General features: G+C 40.5%; 2 protein-coding genes across 5 annotated transcripts; both read right to left on the bottom strand.

Annotated features, from left to right (window-relative positions):
• Nucleotides 1-308: 308 nt before the first annotated feature.
• Nucleotides 309-758, bottom strand: LOC107829198 (small ribosomal subunit protein eS19x-like). The gene has a single exon (XM_016656945.2). The coding sequence runs from the start codon at nt 680-682 to the stop codon at nt 335-337; it is 348 nt and encodes a 115-aa protein (XP_016512431.2). The 5' UTR covers nt 683-758; the 3' UTR covers nt 309-334.
• A 4,931-nt stretch (nt 759-5,689) lies between these two features.
• On the bottom strand, nt 5,690-16,638 carry LOC107830083 (uncharacterized). 4 transcript variants are annotated; one of them, XM_016657889.2, is made up of 7 exons: nt 16,234-16,638; nt 16,108-16,144; nt 15,908-16,017; nt 13,984-14,020; nt 13,358-13,638; nt 12,961-12,994; nt 12,454-12,861 (listed from the first exon to the last, which is right to left on the bottom strand). In XM_016657889.2, exons 1-7 carry the CDS (start codon nt 16,243-16,245, stop codon nt 12,557-12,559), a joined length of 816 nt encoding a protein of 271 aa, XP_016513375.2. In that variant the 5' UTR covers nt 16,246-16,638; the 3' UTR covers nt 12,454-12,556. The 4 variants fall into 4 exon arrangements, with proteins under 4 accessions (XP_075075349.1, XP_075075350.1, XP_016513375.2 ...); XM_075219247.1 differs by having other exon boundaries at nt 13,367-13,638; XM_075219248.1 differs by lacking the exons at nt 12,454-12,861; nt 12,961-12,994 and adding an exon at nt 5,690-5,887 and having other exon boundaries at nt 16,234-16,637.
• Between the last annotated feature and the right edge of the window lie 1,345 nt (nt 16,639-17,983).

Genomic DNA, 17,983 nt, shown 5'->3' with positions numbered 1-17,983 from the left:
CCCGGATTCCAAAAAATTTTGAAGAGAAACTTGTAGAGCTTTTGAAAGACGATACACGAACTTTGGATTTTCTCATTTGAACACTCCAATTTGACAAAATGGGTAATAATAAACATTTTTTACCATTGACCATGCCTATGTGGAAGCACTGCAGTTGACATAGCTAAACTGTGGGCAAATCACGCTGCCAAGGCGCCTGAATAGTATTGTTTTTACTAAAAAAACTAAAATTAGAATAAAATATAAAGAAAAAATAAAAAAGAGACTTTTCCCCTCCCCTTCCAATTCTTTCGTCTTCCTAGCATGTATTCATACAATTGCTTGAATTCATCTCTTAAAGAGCGGCAGCAATTCTTCCAGCAACTTGGTCAAGATCACGTTGGCCATTGGATGTGATTCTCCTTCCACCCTTAAGATCAAAGTCAACGATGTTCATGTTCTGCAATTGCTGAAGTATGTTGCGTGCAACTGAACCACTGCTCTTAGAGAAATGACGAGGGCGGTTGCCATTCCTCTGGTTACCACCATAGATTCTTCGGAATCCACCAACACCAATACCACCCCTCAAATAGATCTTCCATGCCATAGAAGCAGCTCTAATGTAGTACCAATCAGGGTCATATGGAGCAAGCTCTTTGAGTTTACCAGTCTTGACGAGATCAGTCCACTCAGAAAGCTCCATCTTGCCGGAACGCTTGAGGTGAGAGGTATAAGCCTTCACAAATTCGTGAGGGGAAACATCTTTCACGGTTCTCGCTGCCTCCGTCTTCACTTCTGTTGTTGTTGCGGCACCGATGCAGATCTCTCTTCACGTTCCCTTTTTGTATTTGTAATTTTTTTTTTCTGGTTTTGTATTTAAAAATGGGACCCACAAATAACACATGGCAAGTAATAAATGGTTTAGCATGATGTGTTGTACATGTCAGCGCAATGGATATACATGCTTTGATGTATGTGTTTATTAGTATTCATTTTGTCAAGTTGGAGTGTTCAAATGGAAAAATCCAAAGTTCGTGTATCGGCTTTCAAAAGACCTACAAGTTTAAGTGGTCAGGAAGCCATTACGCCTTTTCAATTTCATGCTCAACTTCGTGGTCAAAATTCAAAAATAACCAATTCTAGGTTTTCTACCAAAACCCCATAATTTCTACTAATTTTCATGTTTAAATCCTTATACAAACCATGTATTTAACTTATAATAAGTGTGAATCACTTACCTTGTGTCGCTTGAAGAAAATCCCTCCTTGAAGCTCTCCAAAATCGCCTCCACCAAGTGAAAATGGAAGAAAAATGGACCAAGTGCGGTCAAAATCCTGCTCTTGCGGTCCTCTTCCGCTTATGTGCCCATTTCTTTGCTTCTGCGCTTGAGCAAATGCGGCCCAAACTCCGCACTTGCGGTTCTTCCCCTGGTTGCCACACTCCGCTTCTACGGCTCCTAGGCCGCTTCTACGGCTCCGTAACTGCAGCCAAAACCTCGCAGGTGCGGTTACACCAGATATTAACTGCCTCAATTCTTCTTCAAATTCCAAATTCGATCTGTTAACCACCCGAGGCCCCCGGGTCCCTATCCAATTATACCAACAAATTCCAAAACATAACGCGGACCTGCTCGAGGCCTTAAATCACATCAAACAACGTCGAATTCATGAATCGCACCCCAATTCAAGCTTGATGAACTTTAGAACTTCAAACTTCTACATTCGATGTTGAAACCTACCAAATCACGTTCGATTGACCTCAAATTTTGCACACAAGTCATATTGATATTACGGATCCACTCCAACTTCCGAAATCGAAATCCGACCCATATATCAAAAAGTCCGCTTCCGGTCAAACTTCTCAAAAACCTTCAAATTTCTAACATTCGCCAAATGACCCCAAAATGACCTACGGACCTCCAAACCTCCAATATCAGAATCACCATACGGAGTTATTCCCAAACTTGGAATCCCGAACAGACATCGATAACATTGAATGCAATTCAACCCAAATTTATAAAATTCTTCTAAAATGCTAACTTCCACAATAGGCGCCAAAACGCTTACAGTTTATCCAAAAACCGATCCGAACATACGTCCAAGTCCGAAATCATCATACGAACCTGCTGGAATCTTCAAATTCTGATTCCGAGGTCGTTTACCCAAAAATCCAACCTTAGTCAATTCTTCCAACTTAAAGCTTCTGAAATAAGAATTTTCTTTCTAAGTCACCTCAAAACTTCCGAAATTTCAAATTCCGACCACGCGTACAAGTCATAATACCTGAAGTGAAACTGGTCATGGCCTCAAATTGCCGAACAATACGCTAGATCTCAAAATGATCGATCAGGTCGTTACATTCTCTCCCACTTAAACATACATTCGTCCTCGAACGTGCTAAGGATTGCACTAGAGTTGTTTGAAATCACTGTTTAAAACCTCGTGCACCTACCCGTGCTAGCACAACCCAGTTGAGCACATTAGCTTCTCATGCCTTCTTCTTTCTCCAATATCACTGAGATCTCCCTCAAAACTATCCCCTTTGCTTCCAAGGTAACATCTTTTTTATGATATTTCCCATTTTATGCTGCGTTGTTTGGCTCCACACATATAAAAATACTTTTGAAACCTATGTATGGTCTGATAGATATTTATATGGCTATAAATCTATCTATCTTTAAGTAGTTTTTAAATGCAATGACAGGCAACCCATCAATCCCGACATAAGCTATTCAGTATCCATTTTGTTCTATTCAATAATTGGGGATACAAAAGATTTTAAAATTCTTAGAATTTTATGTATAGATTGAGATAAAGAGGGTATTGGAGTCACTGTACGGCTTTGAAGTTGAAAAGGTCCAAACTTTAAACATGGATGGAAAGAAGAAGAAGAAGAGAGGTGGCCTATTAATTGCTAAACCTGACTACAAAAAAGCTTATGTTACACTTTACCCTTTGTCTATATCGACGGATCTTTATCCTATACGAATGATCTAAGAGGAAAGAAAAATATGAGCAAGAAATCTAAGTCTAGCATTGTTGAGGATGATGAGCCTAAGAAGATGCATTGGCTTGACGAGAAGAGAGACACGAAGAGTTCAGAGAGGAGATTCAGTCGTGGCCGTGATCGCGAACCTGGTGGAGAACGTTCTTCACATGTTGGTGCTGCAGCAGCAAAGTTCCCTTGGAGTAGTATGAGGTCTTATGCTCCTAGGTAGATCATCCATTTTCTTTGGAATAATTTGAATTTTCTTGGAAATGTTGCTAGTTTAATGGAGTTCTATGGTTTTATGTTAAATTAATTAAATTAGCTATCTTTTTATAGATTTTTAGCTACTTAACAAATTTAAATAATATTGGTAGCTACTTAATAAAATTATTTAATAGCTATAGGAGAGTGTTTATCATTCAAAATTGAGGAAGAGTTTGATTTTTAAAGCAAAATTGGGGATATAAATGATTTTCAACCAAGCATGTCTAACCTAATTGTGTGTGAGCAATCAATCGTGACAAGTCAACCGATCCATAATGAAAGCATCTGTATATAGTAGTCGTTTGTCCACCGGTGGACTCATCCTCAATGCCGTTTAGGCTCTCCAGCTATGTCGGTTGTCCGCCACCTTCCTTTCCCGTGCCCTCATTAAGTGGAAGCTTTTAAAAGCATCTACTGGATTACTCTTCATTGAAAAATGAAGAAACCTACTACAGGCCTATTTTACAGACCAAACTTCATCCAAACGCTACATGGAGCAATCTGTGAAAGAAGGAAAGAATCAAATTGGTGTTCCTTAATGATTCTAGTTCAAAGTTAACCTGTAAGCATGCATTTCTTCATTGTAAGATAGGCATTAGCTGATACAGAAGTCAAGACAAACTGTACATGTCTCTTAGACATGATTAAATAGCGGACAAACAAATTCTAGATGTTTTTTTGGCACACGTGTTCTTCCCTAAAAATGGATGTATATTCCGGACATTTTGTTGTCGGCGCTACTAGAGAAACTGCATATTTTCCATCATGGTTGTCAGCTAAAAGACCATTTAGTTTGTTGAAATGCTAAAACAGAAGTTTATTCCTTCTAACACCCATAAGTTTAAATAGAGATTGTCTAATGTGGAAGGTTCAAATCTTGATGTCCTGAACTCATCAATTATTTAACTCAGTTTTATCACCAGGGACATTGAGTTTATACATGGAAAGAAAAAAGTTTCGTGAAATATAATGCCAATCATATCACTTTAATAAAGTTGATTGTTTGATCAAATATCAACGATCATTTGCTCCTTGTTACCTTGTCAGTATCAGCTAAGCTAATCTTTCTTTTCCTGTTCAAGTGCTTGCACTAACGTACCTTCAAAACAAGACACTCGAAGGAAGTAATGCAAAACAAGTCTTAACCTTTTATAACATGAAAGATTATTGGAAATACAATGGCTTTAACTCTCACTGCAGAAGAACAACCTGTTTATAGATATTCACATCTTCATCTTCGCTCAAACTTTTTTCATTCCAATAATGTCCAAACTTCACAACAAGAAGGTCACAGCCTAAGGTAGAGCCTTGGACCGTGTTCATTTTGTTGAAGTTTGGCAAAATGCCAAAGTCCCACATCGGTTGGGAGTTAAGTTTGGGGGGGATTTTCCCCCTATAAAAGAAGGCCTAATGTTTAGGATTGAAACACACCTCTCATTTGCCTTCTCATCTGTTTAAGGCATTTGTATCTTCTCTCTTTAATATTATTTCACTTGTATTTTTGGAGTGGAATAAAATATTGGTTGTGTCCGAGGAGTAGGCAAAATTAGCCAAACCTCGTAAATTCTGGTGTTCCCTTTAATGTTGCTTTATTGTCTTATTTATTTATTATTTGGTGGCTGTCTTAATTTTTGGTATAGTAGTTGTGACTTATTCACACTATATACATTTGGCTTCCGCAACACATTTTACATTTTTACTAAGGCCTTACGGCCCTTACTATGTGCAAGTGTTACCTGCCTAGTTTAGGCCTTAGGGGTAAGGGGAGAGTGTACATTGTATGCAATTTGCCCTTAGACTTCTGCAAAGAAAATGTTTCCACATTTCAAACCCCCAAAAGACCAACTCTATCATTGCGCCAAGTCTTGTACTCACATCTTTCACTAGCTAACATGCAAAAACATTTTTGAAGTCTGCCATTCTTGATAACACCATATTTCTCTTCATAAGTAGATACTAGACTTAAGCTCGACGAACCCATTGTTCCAATCGAAGCTGCTTTAAAGGAGGACCAAGATCTGGCTTAGTCCTCTGGGGGCAACTCCATTTTCCTGTTGTTTCCAAAGCAGTAGGATGCAAGTTGGTTGTTTCTGTGAGAACCTTTCTTGTCAAAACATGCTTGTGCCTGTTTGATGCAACAGTGATCCCACTTAGAAAAGGAGACTGAACTGCAGAAGGCCTTGGCAAAGGACTTCCATTGTGCAATTGGCTATTTCTGTTCTTTCTGGTTGATCTAAAACCATTCTCTCCTAAGCCATTTATGTTATCTTCTTTGTCCATGATTTCCCCAGCTTCCCTTTTGGATAACTTCTGACTTAACACCCTCGCCACAGGACTATTTTTAGGCTGCACATTGTAAGCAGGTTCAACACAATCTTCAGATTTCGGGCTATTCTCTTCAGAATTCATCCTGTGTACAATTGAAATGAAATAGGGCTAGTATTTAAATATCCACTTTTCAGTTAGCTTCTTGAGGGGAGATGGTCTCCAAATGTTCTCCAGTTGTTTTACTGTCTTTGATTACCTTGTTAGTGTATCTTGGTGAACCACATTTGCTATTCTGTGGTTTCTTGTGATATAGAGTCTGTTGAGAAATTCTTTCACGAGACATTTCTTTGGTTACTGTTGTGTTGTTTGTTCCATCAGCCTCCTGAATCTTCAAAGTATACAAATGTAAAGGAAATATCATTAACAGAACTTGTGACAATATGGTAAGGTAGACCTCAATTATGCAACCGAAGTTTAGTTTGCTTCTTTGCATGGTAACAATTGTATAACTATTAGAATCAGAGATGAGATAGTTTATATGCATAAGTAGCTTTCAGCCAACTGATAATACATCTAACTAACTATAGATAAAATAGATCTTTTAATGTTCCTCAATGTCTTCTTATTGTATATTCCTGTACGTGATCCATCACTATAATTCAATGTAATCTTATTGTATAAACTAGGTACTGACCCCTTCCGGCAAAAGATCCATGCAATCTCAGACAGATAAAAACATAAATTACTATCCACCTGTTTGTTGGTCTACAGCTTAATGTGCCGACCCGCCACATTCGTTACTGATTTTGCCGCCTAAAGGGCCACAAACCGAGTCAAACCTTGCTGCCAAAGGCCAGGTAATCTTTGCACATGGAGGACACAGCCCCACAGCCCGCTGGGTCATGGCAGCCACCCTCTACCAATAAAGACAAGTGTTGCACAGCTGGGTAAGGCCACAACCTGTCAACACAATCATGGGAGCCAATCTGGGCCAGCAGGAATTAGTGCACAGCAGCTGGACGAGGCCACAGGCTGGAAATCTGCTAACATAATGATGGAAGTCACTTAGTGCAGTGCCTCACAACTGGACGGGTCCACTGCCAGCCATGCCCATCAGTGGACGGTTTTGTATATAAATAGGCATGCTTAGGCCTTGTTAGAAGGCATCTCATACACACTTTGTATTTTCCCTTTGTTTATCAAGTAAATTAGAAAATTGGCCTTGCCCTCCCATTCCTTGTGTGTCTTTCATTTCATTGTCTTTCCAGCTTTTGTGTGTGTTTGCCTTAGCTTGAGCACGACTTTGTGTTTGCTATTTCGTTAGGACTGAGACTAGAAGCAGATAACGGCTGTCTAGTTGTCCGCACGTCGCTTACTGGAGTTAAGCCTGTGACAACTGGTATCAAGGCAGAGGCGAGGGACATGGCAAACGAAGGAGACGATGCTGTTTTGGGTAACATTTGTGGGAGAGACGAGTCACCAACAAAGAAGCATAAACCAAAGAGAAGAGGGACGAGCAAGGTGCGAGTCCTGCCATAGCCATAACAAGTGAGGGTGTTTCCTATGAGCCACCCCCACAGCAGGTTAGTCATGGCGAGGAAGGTAATGGTTCTGCATCGAGCCGCTTAGACGAGCCAGTAGACCTCACTGAGGCTGGTTTAGCTGCTTTAAACCAGCGTCTTGAAGTTGTTGAAGGCAACTTCGCTTCACTTGAGTCTACTGCCTTAGAAGAGCTGGGAGACGTCAAGGAAGCCGTGGATCAAATGACCGAGGAGCACAAGGAAGGACTAACCAACCTTGAGCTCAAGCTGACCGAGGCTGTCTCAACGTTGCACAGGGAGGTTGAGATTCTAAAGCAACAATTAGAGGCAGTAAGGCTTGCCGGTGACACTGGTCCTGTGACGATTCGTGAAACCAAAATCGATGCCCCCAAACCCAAAGAGTTCAGAGGCGAAAGAAGCGCTCAAGACGTTGAGAACTTCATTTGGAAAATGGAGGACTACTATGAGCACCTCAACATCGTTGATGAGGCTGCCAAAATCAGGGCCGCAACGATGTACCTAATCGATACCGCCATGCTTTGGTGGCGGAAGAAGAAAACCGAGATGGAGAAAGGCACTTGCTCCATCACAACTTGGGAGCAGTTCAAGTCCGAGCTAAAGCGACAGTTTTATCCACAAAACATCGTCAATGAAGCTTGTCGGAAGTTGAGAGAGCTGAAACAAACAACTTCCATTCGTGAGTACGTAAAGGAGTTCACCAAACTCATTTTGCATATCCCCAACATATCAGGTGAGGACTTGTTGTTTTATTTCATGGATGGCCTTCAAAACTGGGCCAAACAAGAGTTGCAGCAACGTCAAGTTAAAGACGTCGATGAAGCTATCGTCGTGGCTGAGTCCTTGACGGATTTTAAGACAGAAGCTACCAAGTCAAGGGACACCAAGAGCAAACCCGTCAGATCCGGAGGAGATCGTACATATCGAGACAAAGGCAAGCAAATTGTTGGCCCCAATCGTGATTCCAAAGGAGAAGGCAACCGCAATTCTCACTGGTGCGACAGGTACAATGAAAAGAAGAAGACAAATGGTCCATGCAATGGTTGCTATCTTTGCAAGGACCCTGGCCATCACTATAGAGATTGTCCTTCTTTGGGCAAGCTCAGTGCCTTAATCGCAGCGGAACGGAGGCAAAAAGGTGTGGCACAAACGGATATGCAAGCAGGTGAGGCTACTGCTTAAGGGAGACAAAATGTGGCGCATCTTGGCCACATGATGTTCGGTGCGTTGCTGACCAAAGAGCCTGCTTTGAAGCAGGTTGCTCGGGACAAACCTGACCTTACTCAAATGGGTCAGACTTTACTTGGTGCTGTGATGGGCAAGGAACCCAAGTTGAAGCAAAAAGGATCACTGTTTGTGGATGCGAAGCTTAATGGACAACCCGTTCGCATCATGGTCGACACTGGGGCGACACACAACTTCGTGACTGAAGCAAAGGCTAGATCATTTGGCCTTACTTTTAGTCCCAGCAGTTCTTTGTTAAAAACAGTCAATGCCAATCTCACAAACGTAAATGGAGTTGCTCACAATGTGCAACTCAATTTAGGAGCTTGGCAAGGGAGTGTGAGTTTCTTTGTCGCTCCTATGGACGTGTTTGATATCGTATTGGGCCTGGACTATTGGGATGAAGTCATGGCATTCCTTTCCCCCAGCCTTAACCAAATATATATTTATGATCCAAGGGGTCCTTGCGTGGTACCAACCCTTCGTGTGCCACAAGCCGTAGGTCAATTATCAGCAATGCAGATTGTGAAGGGCTTCAAGAGAGGAGAAGCCACGTTCTTAGCAGCCATAACTGAGATTGACGAGGTCAAGGTTGATGAGACCTTGCTCCCATGTGTGCAGCAGGTTCTTGATGAAAACATGGATATTATGCCGGAAGAACTTCCCAAATGTTTGCCACCCCGAAGGGAAGTGGATCATCAGATTGAGCTGATTCCGGGAGCAAAGCCACCTGTCATGGGTCCGTATCGCATGGCACCTCCAGAATTGGAGGAATTGAGGAAGCAACTGAAGGGGTTGCTTGAAGCGGGACACGTTAGATCGTCAAAGGCGCCATTTGGAGCACCAGTCTTGTTCCAAAAGAAGCAAGATGGGTAATTACGACTGTGCATAGACTATCGTGCCCTCAACAAAGTCGCGATGAAAAACAAATATCCAATCCCTTTGATAGCAGATTTGTTTGATCATCTTGGCCAAGCCAAGGTATTTACCAAGATGGATTTAAGGAAATGATATTATCAAGTCCACATAGCCGAAAGAGATGAACCGAAGACGACTTGTGTAACCCGGTATGAAGCCTTTGAGTGGTTGGTGATGCCGTTTGGCTTAACCAACGCCCCCGCAACTTTTTGCACATTAATGAACAAGTTGTTCCACCCCTTTTTGGATCAGTTTGTGGTCATCTATCTTGATGACATTGTGATCTATAGCAGCAACATGAGGGAACATCTTGAGCACCTCCGCAAAGTTTTCCAAATTCTAAGGGAAAACAACTTATTCGTAAGAGGGAAAAGTGTTCTTTTGCCCAACTCCAAGTGAAATTTTTGGGGCATACGATCAGCCAGGGACAAATTCGTATGGACAGCCACAAAGTCGCAGCAATTAGAGATTGGGAGGCCCCAACGAAGGTAACCGAGTTGCGGTCCTTTCTTGGCCTTGCCAACTATTACCGGCGATTCATTCTTGGCTACTCAACAATTGCGGCTCCGCTCACAGACATACTGAAGAAGGATCATTCCTGGGAGTGCACCGAATTGTGTAAAGGGGCATTCGAGGGGCTCAAATCTGTGATTACGGAGGAGCCTGTTTTGACCTTACCAGACTTTTCGAAAGTCTTTGAAGTCCACACGGATGCATCTGATTTTGCTATTGGGGGTGTCCTAATGCAAGAGGGCCACCCAATAGCCTTTGAGAGCCGAAAATTGAATGATGCGAAGCGTTGGTATATGGTCCAAGAAAAGGAGATGACGGCAGTAGTTCATTGCCTCAGGACCTGGCGCCATTACTTGTTGGGATCCCCTTTTGTCGTCAAAAGGGATAATGTGGCGACGAGTTATTTCTAGTCACAAAAGAAGTTGTCACCCAAGCAAGCAAGGTGGCAGGACTTCTTGGCGGAATTTGACTATTCCTTGGAGTATAAGCCGGGGAAAGCTAATGTTGTTGCCGACACATTGAGTCGGAAGGCAGTGCTGGCGCCAATTGTTAGCACAACCAACAGCGATATCCTTGATGCAATCAAGGAAGGAATGCAGCATGATCCGGTGGCGAAGCAACTTCTTGACTTGGCCAGCCAAGGTAAGACAAAGAAGTTTTGGGTGGAAAATGGTCTCATGTATACTACCGGCAGACGCATCTTTGTGCCTAAATGGGGCAACCTTAGGCGCACCCTAATCAAAGAGGGGAACGACACAGTTTGGGCAGGGCATTCAGGCCAAAAGCGCACTTTGGCGTTGTTAGAAGCATCATATTATTGGCCGCATATGAGGGATGACATTGAAGTGTACGTCCGAACATGTCTTGTGTGCCAACAGGACGAAGTTGAACACAAAGTACCGGGAGGCTTGCTTGAGCCTTTACCAGTAGCGGAAAAGCCATGGGACAGCGTCACCATGGATTTCATCACGTGTCTGCCAAACTCGGAGGGCTTTGGCACAATCATGGTAGTGGTTGATCGGTTTTCAAAATATGCAACATTTACTGCCACCACCGCTAATTGCAAAGCTAAGGAGGCAGCACGTTTGTTTCTCAGAGACGTGGTAAAACATTGGGGCATTCCGAAACACATCATAAGCGATCGTGATCCCCGTTTTACCGGTGCTTTTTGGAGAGAGCTGTTCAACTTGTTGGGATCGGAGTTACACTTCTCCACCAGTTTTCATCCACAAACGGATGGCCAAACTGAGAGGATCAATGCTCTCCTGGAGCTATATTTGAGACACTTTGTTAGTGCCAATCAAAAGGACTAGGCCAAGCTACTTGACACTACCCAGTTTTCATACAACCTGCAACGCAGTGAATCGACTGGGAGGAGCCCTTTCGAACTTGCAACGGGGCAGCAGCCTAACATTCCTCAGTCTTTGCCCACGAGTGCAGAATTAAGGAACCCAGGGGCGTTTCATATGGCGAAAGTTTGGGATGAGCAAATGGATATGGCAAGATCTTACTTAGATAAGGTTGCCCGCAAGATGAAAAAGTTTGTTGATCACAAGAGGCGTCCGGTGAACTATAGAATTAGGGATAAAGTGATGGTGAAACTCAATCCACGACAGTTCAAATCGTTGAGGGGCGTCAATCAAAACTTGATTCGACGCTACGATGGGCCATTTGAAATCACGGCCAAGGTTGGCAAGATTTCTTTTAAGCTGGACATGCCTCATCATTTGAAGATCCATCCCGTCTTCCATGCTAGCCAGCTCAAGCCATATTATGAAAACAAGGATGATGCGGAACGAGGACAGCCCAGCCGTGCCCAAATTTTCATCACACCTTCTGCCATTGACAAGAAGATTGAGGCGATCATTGATCATCAACTAGTCCGAGGCAAAGGTTGGGGCAACTCGAGTGCCCAATTTCTTGTTCATTGGAAAGGACAGTCACCGGAGGAGGCGTCATGGGAAAAGTACGAGGACCTATGGCAGTTCAAAGATCAAGTCTATGATTACTTGAACCTTTGTGGCGCCGCGGTCGTCGCCATTTCAAGTGGGGGAGAGTGTGCCGACCCGCCACATTCATTACTAATTTTGCCACCTAAGGGGCCACAAACCGAGTCAAACCTGGCTGCCAAAGGCCAGGTAATCTTTGCACATGGAGGACACGGCCCCACAGCCCGCTGGGACAATCATGGCAGTCACCCTCTACCAACAAAGACAAGTGTTGCACAACTGGGTAAGGCCACAACCTGTCAGCACAATCATGGGAGCCAATCTGGGCCAGCAGGAATTAGTGCACAGCAGTTGGACGAGGCCACAGGCAGGAAATCTGTCAACATAATGATGGAAATCACTTAGTGCAGTGCCTCACAGCTGGACGGGTCCACTGCTAACCATGCCCATCAGTGGACGGTTTTGTATATAAATAGGCATGCTTAGGCCTTGTTAGAAGGTATCTCATACACACTTTGTATTTTCCCTTTGTTTATCAAGTAAATCAGAAAATTGGCCTTGGCCTCCCATTCCTTGTGTGTCTTTCATTTCATTGTCTTTCCAGCTTTTGTGTGTGTTTGCCTTAGCTTGAGCACGACTTTGTGCTTGCTATTTCGTTAGGACTAAGACTAGAAGCAGATAACGACTGTCTAGTTGTCCGCACGTCGCTTACTGGAGTTAAGCCCATGACATAAGGTTCATAAAAATTTAACTTGGGAATGTACATCCAATAAGTCTACATCTAAATCATACTGACCCCTTCAAGCAAAACGTTCGTGCAATCTCAGACAGATAAAGACCGAAATAACTATCCAATAAGTCTTACCTAAGGAGTGAACATTCAATAAGTCTACATCAAAAGCATGACTTCACGAAGTATTGATTATCGAAAGGAGAGAGGAAAAGGAAGTTGAAATATAAAACCAAGCAAATCAAGAGTACCTTTGAGACAGGTAGATGCTCATACTTGTCATCATGGATAAAACCACTTCCTAATGAATTCCTTAAATTCTGAGGTTCCCCACAGCCATTATACTCATTCATATACACTTTGTCATCAAATTCTTTCTCATGATATGGAAGTACGAAATTTTGAATAGTATCCACTTTTGGGGATTCGTAAACATAGCTAGAGAACCAGTTCTGGATGTCTGGAGGCTCTGATAAAGACCATACAGGAAGATTAGCATTAACAAAAACTATGTGCCTGCTTAAAAAATGGAAGCTCATATATTAGGAGGTGAAAGGATCACACTTACCTGAAGCAAGTGACATGTCATTTGAGTTCACATCCTAAAAGACACAAGTATTAAAAATCATGCTTTAGGAAGAGAACACAGGAGAGACAATCCAAAAAAATCCCAGTGCTACACTGGGTGCAAAAAAGGGAATGCATATGTACATGACTTGATGTTTGTTCATAGAAGATTTTGCAAATTTTCCCCACACAAATTTGCATATCTACTTCCAATAAGCAATTTTTCAGCTTTACATACTATAGGGGACATGTTAATGAAACCTGTAAGAATAATCAGAGAAAACTGGACCATTCTTATCCAAATCCACCACCAAGACTGAGCACTTTATAATAAATTGACTTTATTCCAATCAAAAGTTTGCACAGAGTAATTGACACAACAATAGAAAATAGCTCACCTGACCTACCCTTTTGTTATCTGCAACAGAGTTTGTACACTGAAGAAGGCCCTTCGAAGCCACATCAACACCAGAATACACACTATCACTTTTCCCATTTGTTTGATTTTCAGCAGAATTATCTTCCTCCTTGCTGTCACTGTCTTCTTTGCATCCTTTGGTGCTAGTATCCTCTTTGAAACCGATGTCAATTGATTCAGGGACTCTAAAATCATCACTATCAGCCAATGCAGGAGTTTCAGGCACAAAACTTGAGAAACAGTCGTTGGAATCTAAAAGCTCTGATAGCATTGACATAGGGACAGAAAGTCAGCTTCCTACGAATTTGATATGAGCAATTTTGATGTGCAAAATTTAAGGGCGAAAGATGAACTGGAATCCATAATTTGTGGTCTAGTTTCAGGGTTTATATAAGGTACTAAATTTCACCTATGTTGCGCGGACTCTCCAAAATGTAGCCGTACCCGTGTCGGATCCTTCAAAAATGCACTACTTTTGGAGGATTCGACACATATCCTGCCACATTTTCGGAGAGTCCGAGCAACATAGAATTTCACTTCCTTTACTCAAATGTCTGAAGACAATAGTAAGCAATACTTCATAGCATGTAAAAGAGCCTAACTTACCAGAAGAAAATGAGATATTATCTGAAGCTCTCCAAACCTGTGAAACAACTTCTAAAGTTATATTACTAATCTTAGAAATGATATTCAGAAACAATCTACAACAGTTAAAACTTTGAAAGCTCCCAGTAACTAAGGCTAAATTCAAGAAGCAGAAAGCAAAAATCTCTTCAAAGTCAATACTCTAATGCAATGGTTTCCGAGTATAATCAAACCTTATGATCACACCAAATAAAAAAAATGCATAGCTTATATTTACGCCATGGTGATAGGAATCATGGACCATCCATTTCTGTTAAACGTTGAATTAGATTCGTTAATAGATTAATACATCCACAATTAGAATAGTGGGAAAAAAGGACAGTATAGATATGTCTATTTTGGAATTTTCAGTAACTGTTGCATCATCAATTAGTCTCATCAAAAGTTTCGGCAAGTGCTGCTCTTGGACAGTCTTCTACCAACTAATGTCTTCCTTTCTGGACTTTGTTTACTGTCAGGTATCAACTTGTTCGGCTGGTTAGTCCAATAACTAATTTGATTAAAGGTTTAGCTACCACTTACACAGAAGCATTGTGAGAAATCATACACATCAATAGTGCACATGCAAATGCAAACTTGCTACTGCCAACGCTTTCCATTCCAAGCCCTAACAAGATGATTTCAGCATTGGATTGTGAATCTCTACAAACTACACCGAGCAAAAATTGACTCGAGCTTCTCAAACTAGTTGCAGATGGTTAACTTTTATGTTCGAAAGTTAAAACTTAAGTCATCACTGCTTAATAAATTCAGATGTCACATGTTCCCCAGCAAACCTACTCCTTCACCTTATTGCATATCTAGAACGTTTACTAAGTTGACGATGTCTTCAATTAAGCTACTATAATAACCTAAGGGTCAGAATGAAAGAACAACAAAACTACAGAGGTTTCCAGCTCCATTATTAAGTGGTAATGGTGTCTAGCCAAGCAACTTCATTACCATAGTAGGCAGCCGATCGAAAATAGTCATTTTCATTTCCACTGCAATTTAAATAACAATGTAAAGTGTCTCCTCTTTAACCATTTTAGACTTTAAATGAAGTGTTTCATTCAATTAAACATAGTATTAGAGCGGACAAATATCTTTAGTTTGGATCCTCCGGCCAGTCATCAACAAATATTTTCATGTATATGGTCCAAGAAAAAGAATGAGACCCCGAAGTGAAGAGGCGTATAACATGTGGGGTCCATCCCATCAATTAAGGGAGGCTTTCTTCCTTTTGTTAATTGTTCAAAATTGGCAGCAAACATTTTTCTTCTACATTGTCAAAAAGGGTAGGCTGCAGAAGAAAAATGTTAAATGTAGTAGGCGTGAGAGAGAGAGGCTCCGCCTATAAAAGGAGAGCTTCGGCTCTCATTTCTACACACCAAAATCTCAGACAATACATCTGAGTGAGAGAGAGCAAGGTATTCCATAGACTATAAGAAAATAGTTTGTGAAGAAAAATAGAATATGAGAGATATTGTAGTGAGGTGGAAAAAGCAAAAGAGTGTTCTTTCTTTTGAGGGTGTAGTGGTCTTAGGAATATTTGTACTACACAGTGTAAAATTCCTCGGTATAGCGATATTAGTTGTTCTTCTTGGCCGTGGTTTTTTTACTTATTCAGAAGGGTTTCCACGTAAAATCTTGGTGTCATTATTGTTGCATTTCTATTCTTGTTGATTTAATCATAACTTAGTGTTCCGCGTTTATCACTAATACCGTGAATATTATTTTTACGGAGTTTATTCCCAACATAACAGACTAAAAAAAATTAATTAAGTATTCCCACGGCTTAACAAATTTATTTATTTATTCGACAAATTTAAGTTGGAAGAAAGGAAAAAATCTTAATGCAGCGAAAATAGTAAGGGGAAAGGGATAAGACCAGAAGTTCAAGTACCTTAATTGAACTTTGGATATCTCCTTGTGAAGCTACATTCTCATCAATGCCGCTCAAAACCGGCGATTCATATGTATAACTTGAGTACCAATTTCCAATATTTGGAGGCTCTATTTGTTAAAACGAGGAAAAAAGAAAAACTCAATTAGAGAAACAAGGGTCAGAACTTTCTAAATGATTTTTGGAGAAATTATGCGTACCAGAAGGATTCGACAGCGAATCTACAGAATCCAAGACCTGCAATTCAGAAGTGACTCGTTCAATTAGAAGTTTCAGCTTCTTTTTTAAACACATAAAAAAGAAAATTAAGTAGCTTCTGGGATTACCTGCTTAGACATCTGCCTATTATCAAAGAAATAAGAGAACGAGCAACTTTAGAACTGATGTGTTGCAACAACAATAACAAACCCAGTTTGATCCCAACAGTTAGTCTGTAGATCTTACCCTACCTAATGCAGAGAGAGGCTGCTTTCAATAGACTCTCGGCTCAAGAAGGGCGAGAAGAAAAAGAGGAAAGCAAGGAAGGACGGAAGTGTGAAAACAGCAGCTGCGTGAAGAAAAACAATGGTCCGGTTTCTTGCCATTTTCGGATCTAGACAGGAAATTATGGCGCCTTTGTTAAATTTTCAAATTCGTTTTTTCCCGGGATAATATTTTTCATCGGCCTTTAAAAATGTTTCCTTCAGGGTTCAAGCTTTTGAAAATCCACATTTCTCCTGTATTGGCCAATACGATTCAGAACTGGTCCACTCGTTTACCTTTATTACACTCGTGTGTACATACAATGATACAAAGACCATTTGGCCACTCTAGTTTGATGTTAGCATCAAAATAGCCCCTAGGTTTGAAAAATAACCAAATGGTGTTCTTTTAATTGTTAAATAACATTGTCGCATGTTTCTTTTATATGTAGGTTCATGATATTAAAGTGTTCACAACATGTACCTTCACCTTTCTCTAACGAAAATGCTTACCTTATACGTCTTTTCCTACGTAGCTCTAAAGCTGCCAAAACGGACCAGACACAAATTAAGTTTCGATTTTGATAGGATAAGACGGACCGATTTGCTATTTGAATGACCCTTAAAATACTCATCCCAACCTTAAGAGGGCCACGGACTAGGACACAGTTCGACCTTCATTATTTATTTTTTCAATTATTTTTTTTCAAATCTTTTAGGATTTCTACGTGACATAGTCCCCCTAATGAATAACTTTTGTTTGCATGTAGTGGTGCAAAAAGTTTGATATTTGACATAGGAATTTTATAATTGAAATGCAAATTTTCTATATCTCTAGATTTTTAACGTTAAATGAATATTTTTTTAAAATTTTTCTTTTCAATTTTCTTATTTCCGGGCTTATTTTTATAAGTTTATATGATGAGATATTTTAATTTGGGTCTAAGATCATTTGCCGATTTTATCTTCATATTTCATATATATTTAAAAATTCATGGAATTACCTAGTGCTTTTTTTTTGGATGTTAAACATTGATCTTCTTCTATATTAAAGAGTAGTTTAACTCTTAATAATATACTACAGTAATCCAAACTAATCCATGACAATAATTTCTTTTGAAAAAAAAAAACTGTTATTTGCCACTTAAAATTTTCCTAGTCGTTATTAATGAAGCAAAACAAAACTAATATTGTCATATTACAGACATATCAAAAATCTGAATTTTAATATCAACCATTTTGATGGAAAAATTACCATGTATTGGTGTTCAAAATATTGTTCACTTTACAGTCACAAGTCTACAGTTGTGTTTCCTTGATCTGAAATTTGCCAGTATGGTCAATTTATAATATGTGATACTAAAGCAATACATAACGTTTGGAATAACATATGTAATTAACTTTGGATCTAGGGTTGGAGAATGTGGATAATTTAGCTTTTTACTTTTTCTTTATTACATTAAATATTTAATTTCAAATTTAATTAAATTTTGTACCACGGGTCAGTTCAGGCCAGCCTAAATCAAGTCTCAAGGGTCATGAGATAATTTGGGTCGGGCTTATAAGTCTCAGCTTTAAATAGGCTCGAAAAATTAAGAAATTCAAAAATAGTCAG

Source organism: Nicotiana tabacum, chromosome 8 (assembly GCF_000715075.1).
Source record: "Nicotiana tabacum cultivar K326 chromosome 8, ASM71507v2, whole genome shotgun sequence".
In the NCBI taxonomy this organism is placed as follows: Eukaryota; Viridiplantae; Streptophyta; class Magnoliopsida; order Solanales; family Solanaceae; genus Nicotiana; species Nicotiana tabacum.
This window is presented reverse-complemented; position numbering and strand designations above follow the sequence as displayed.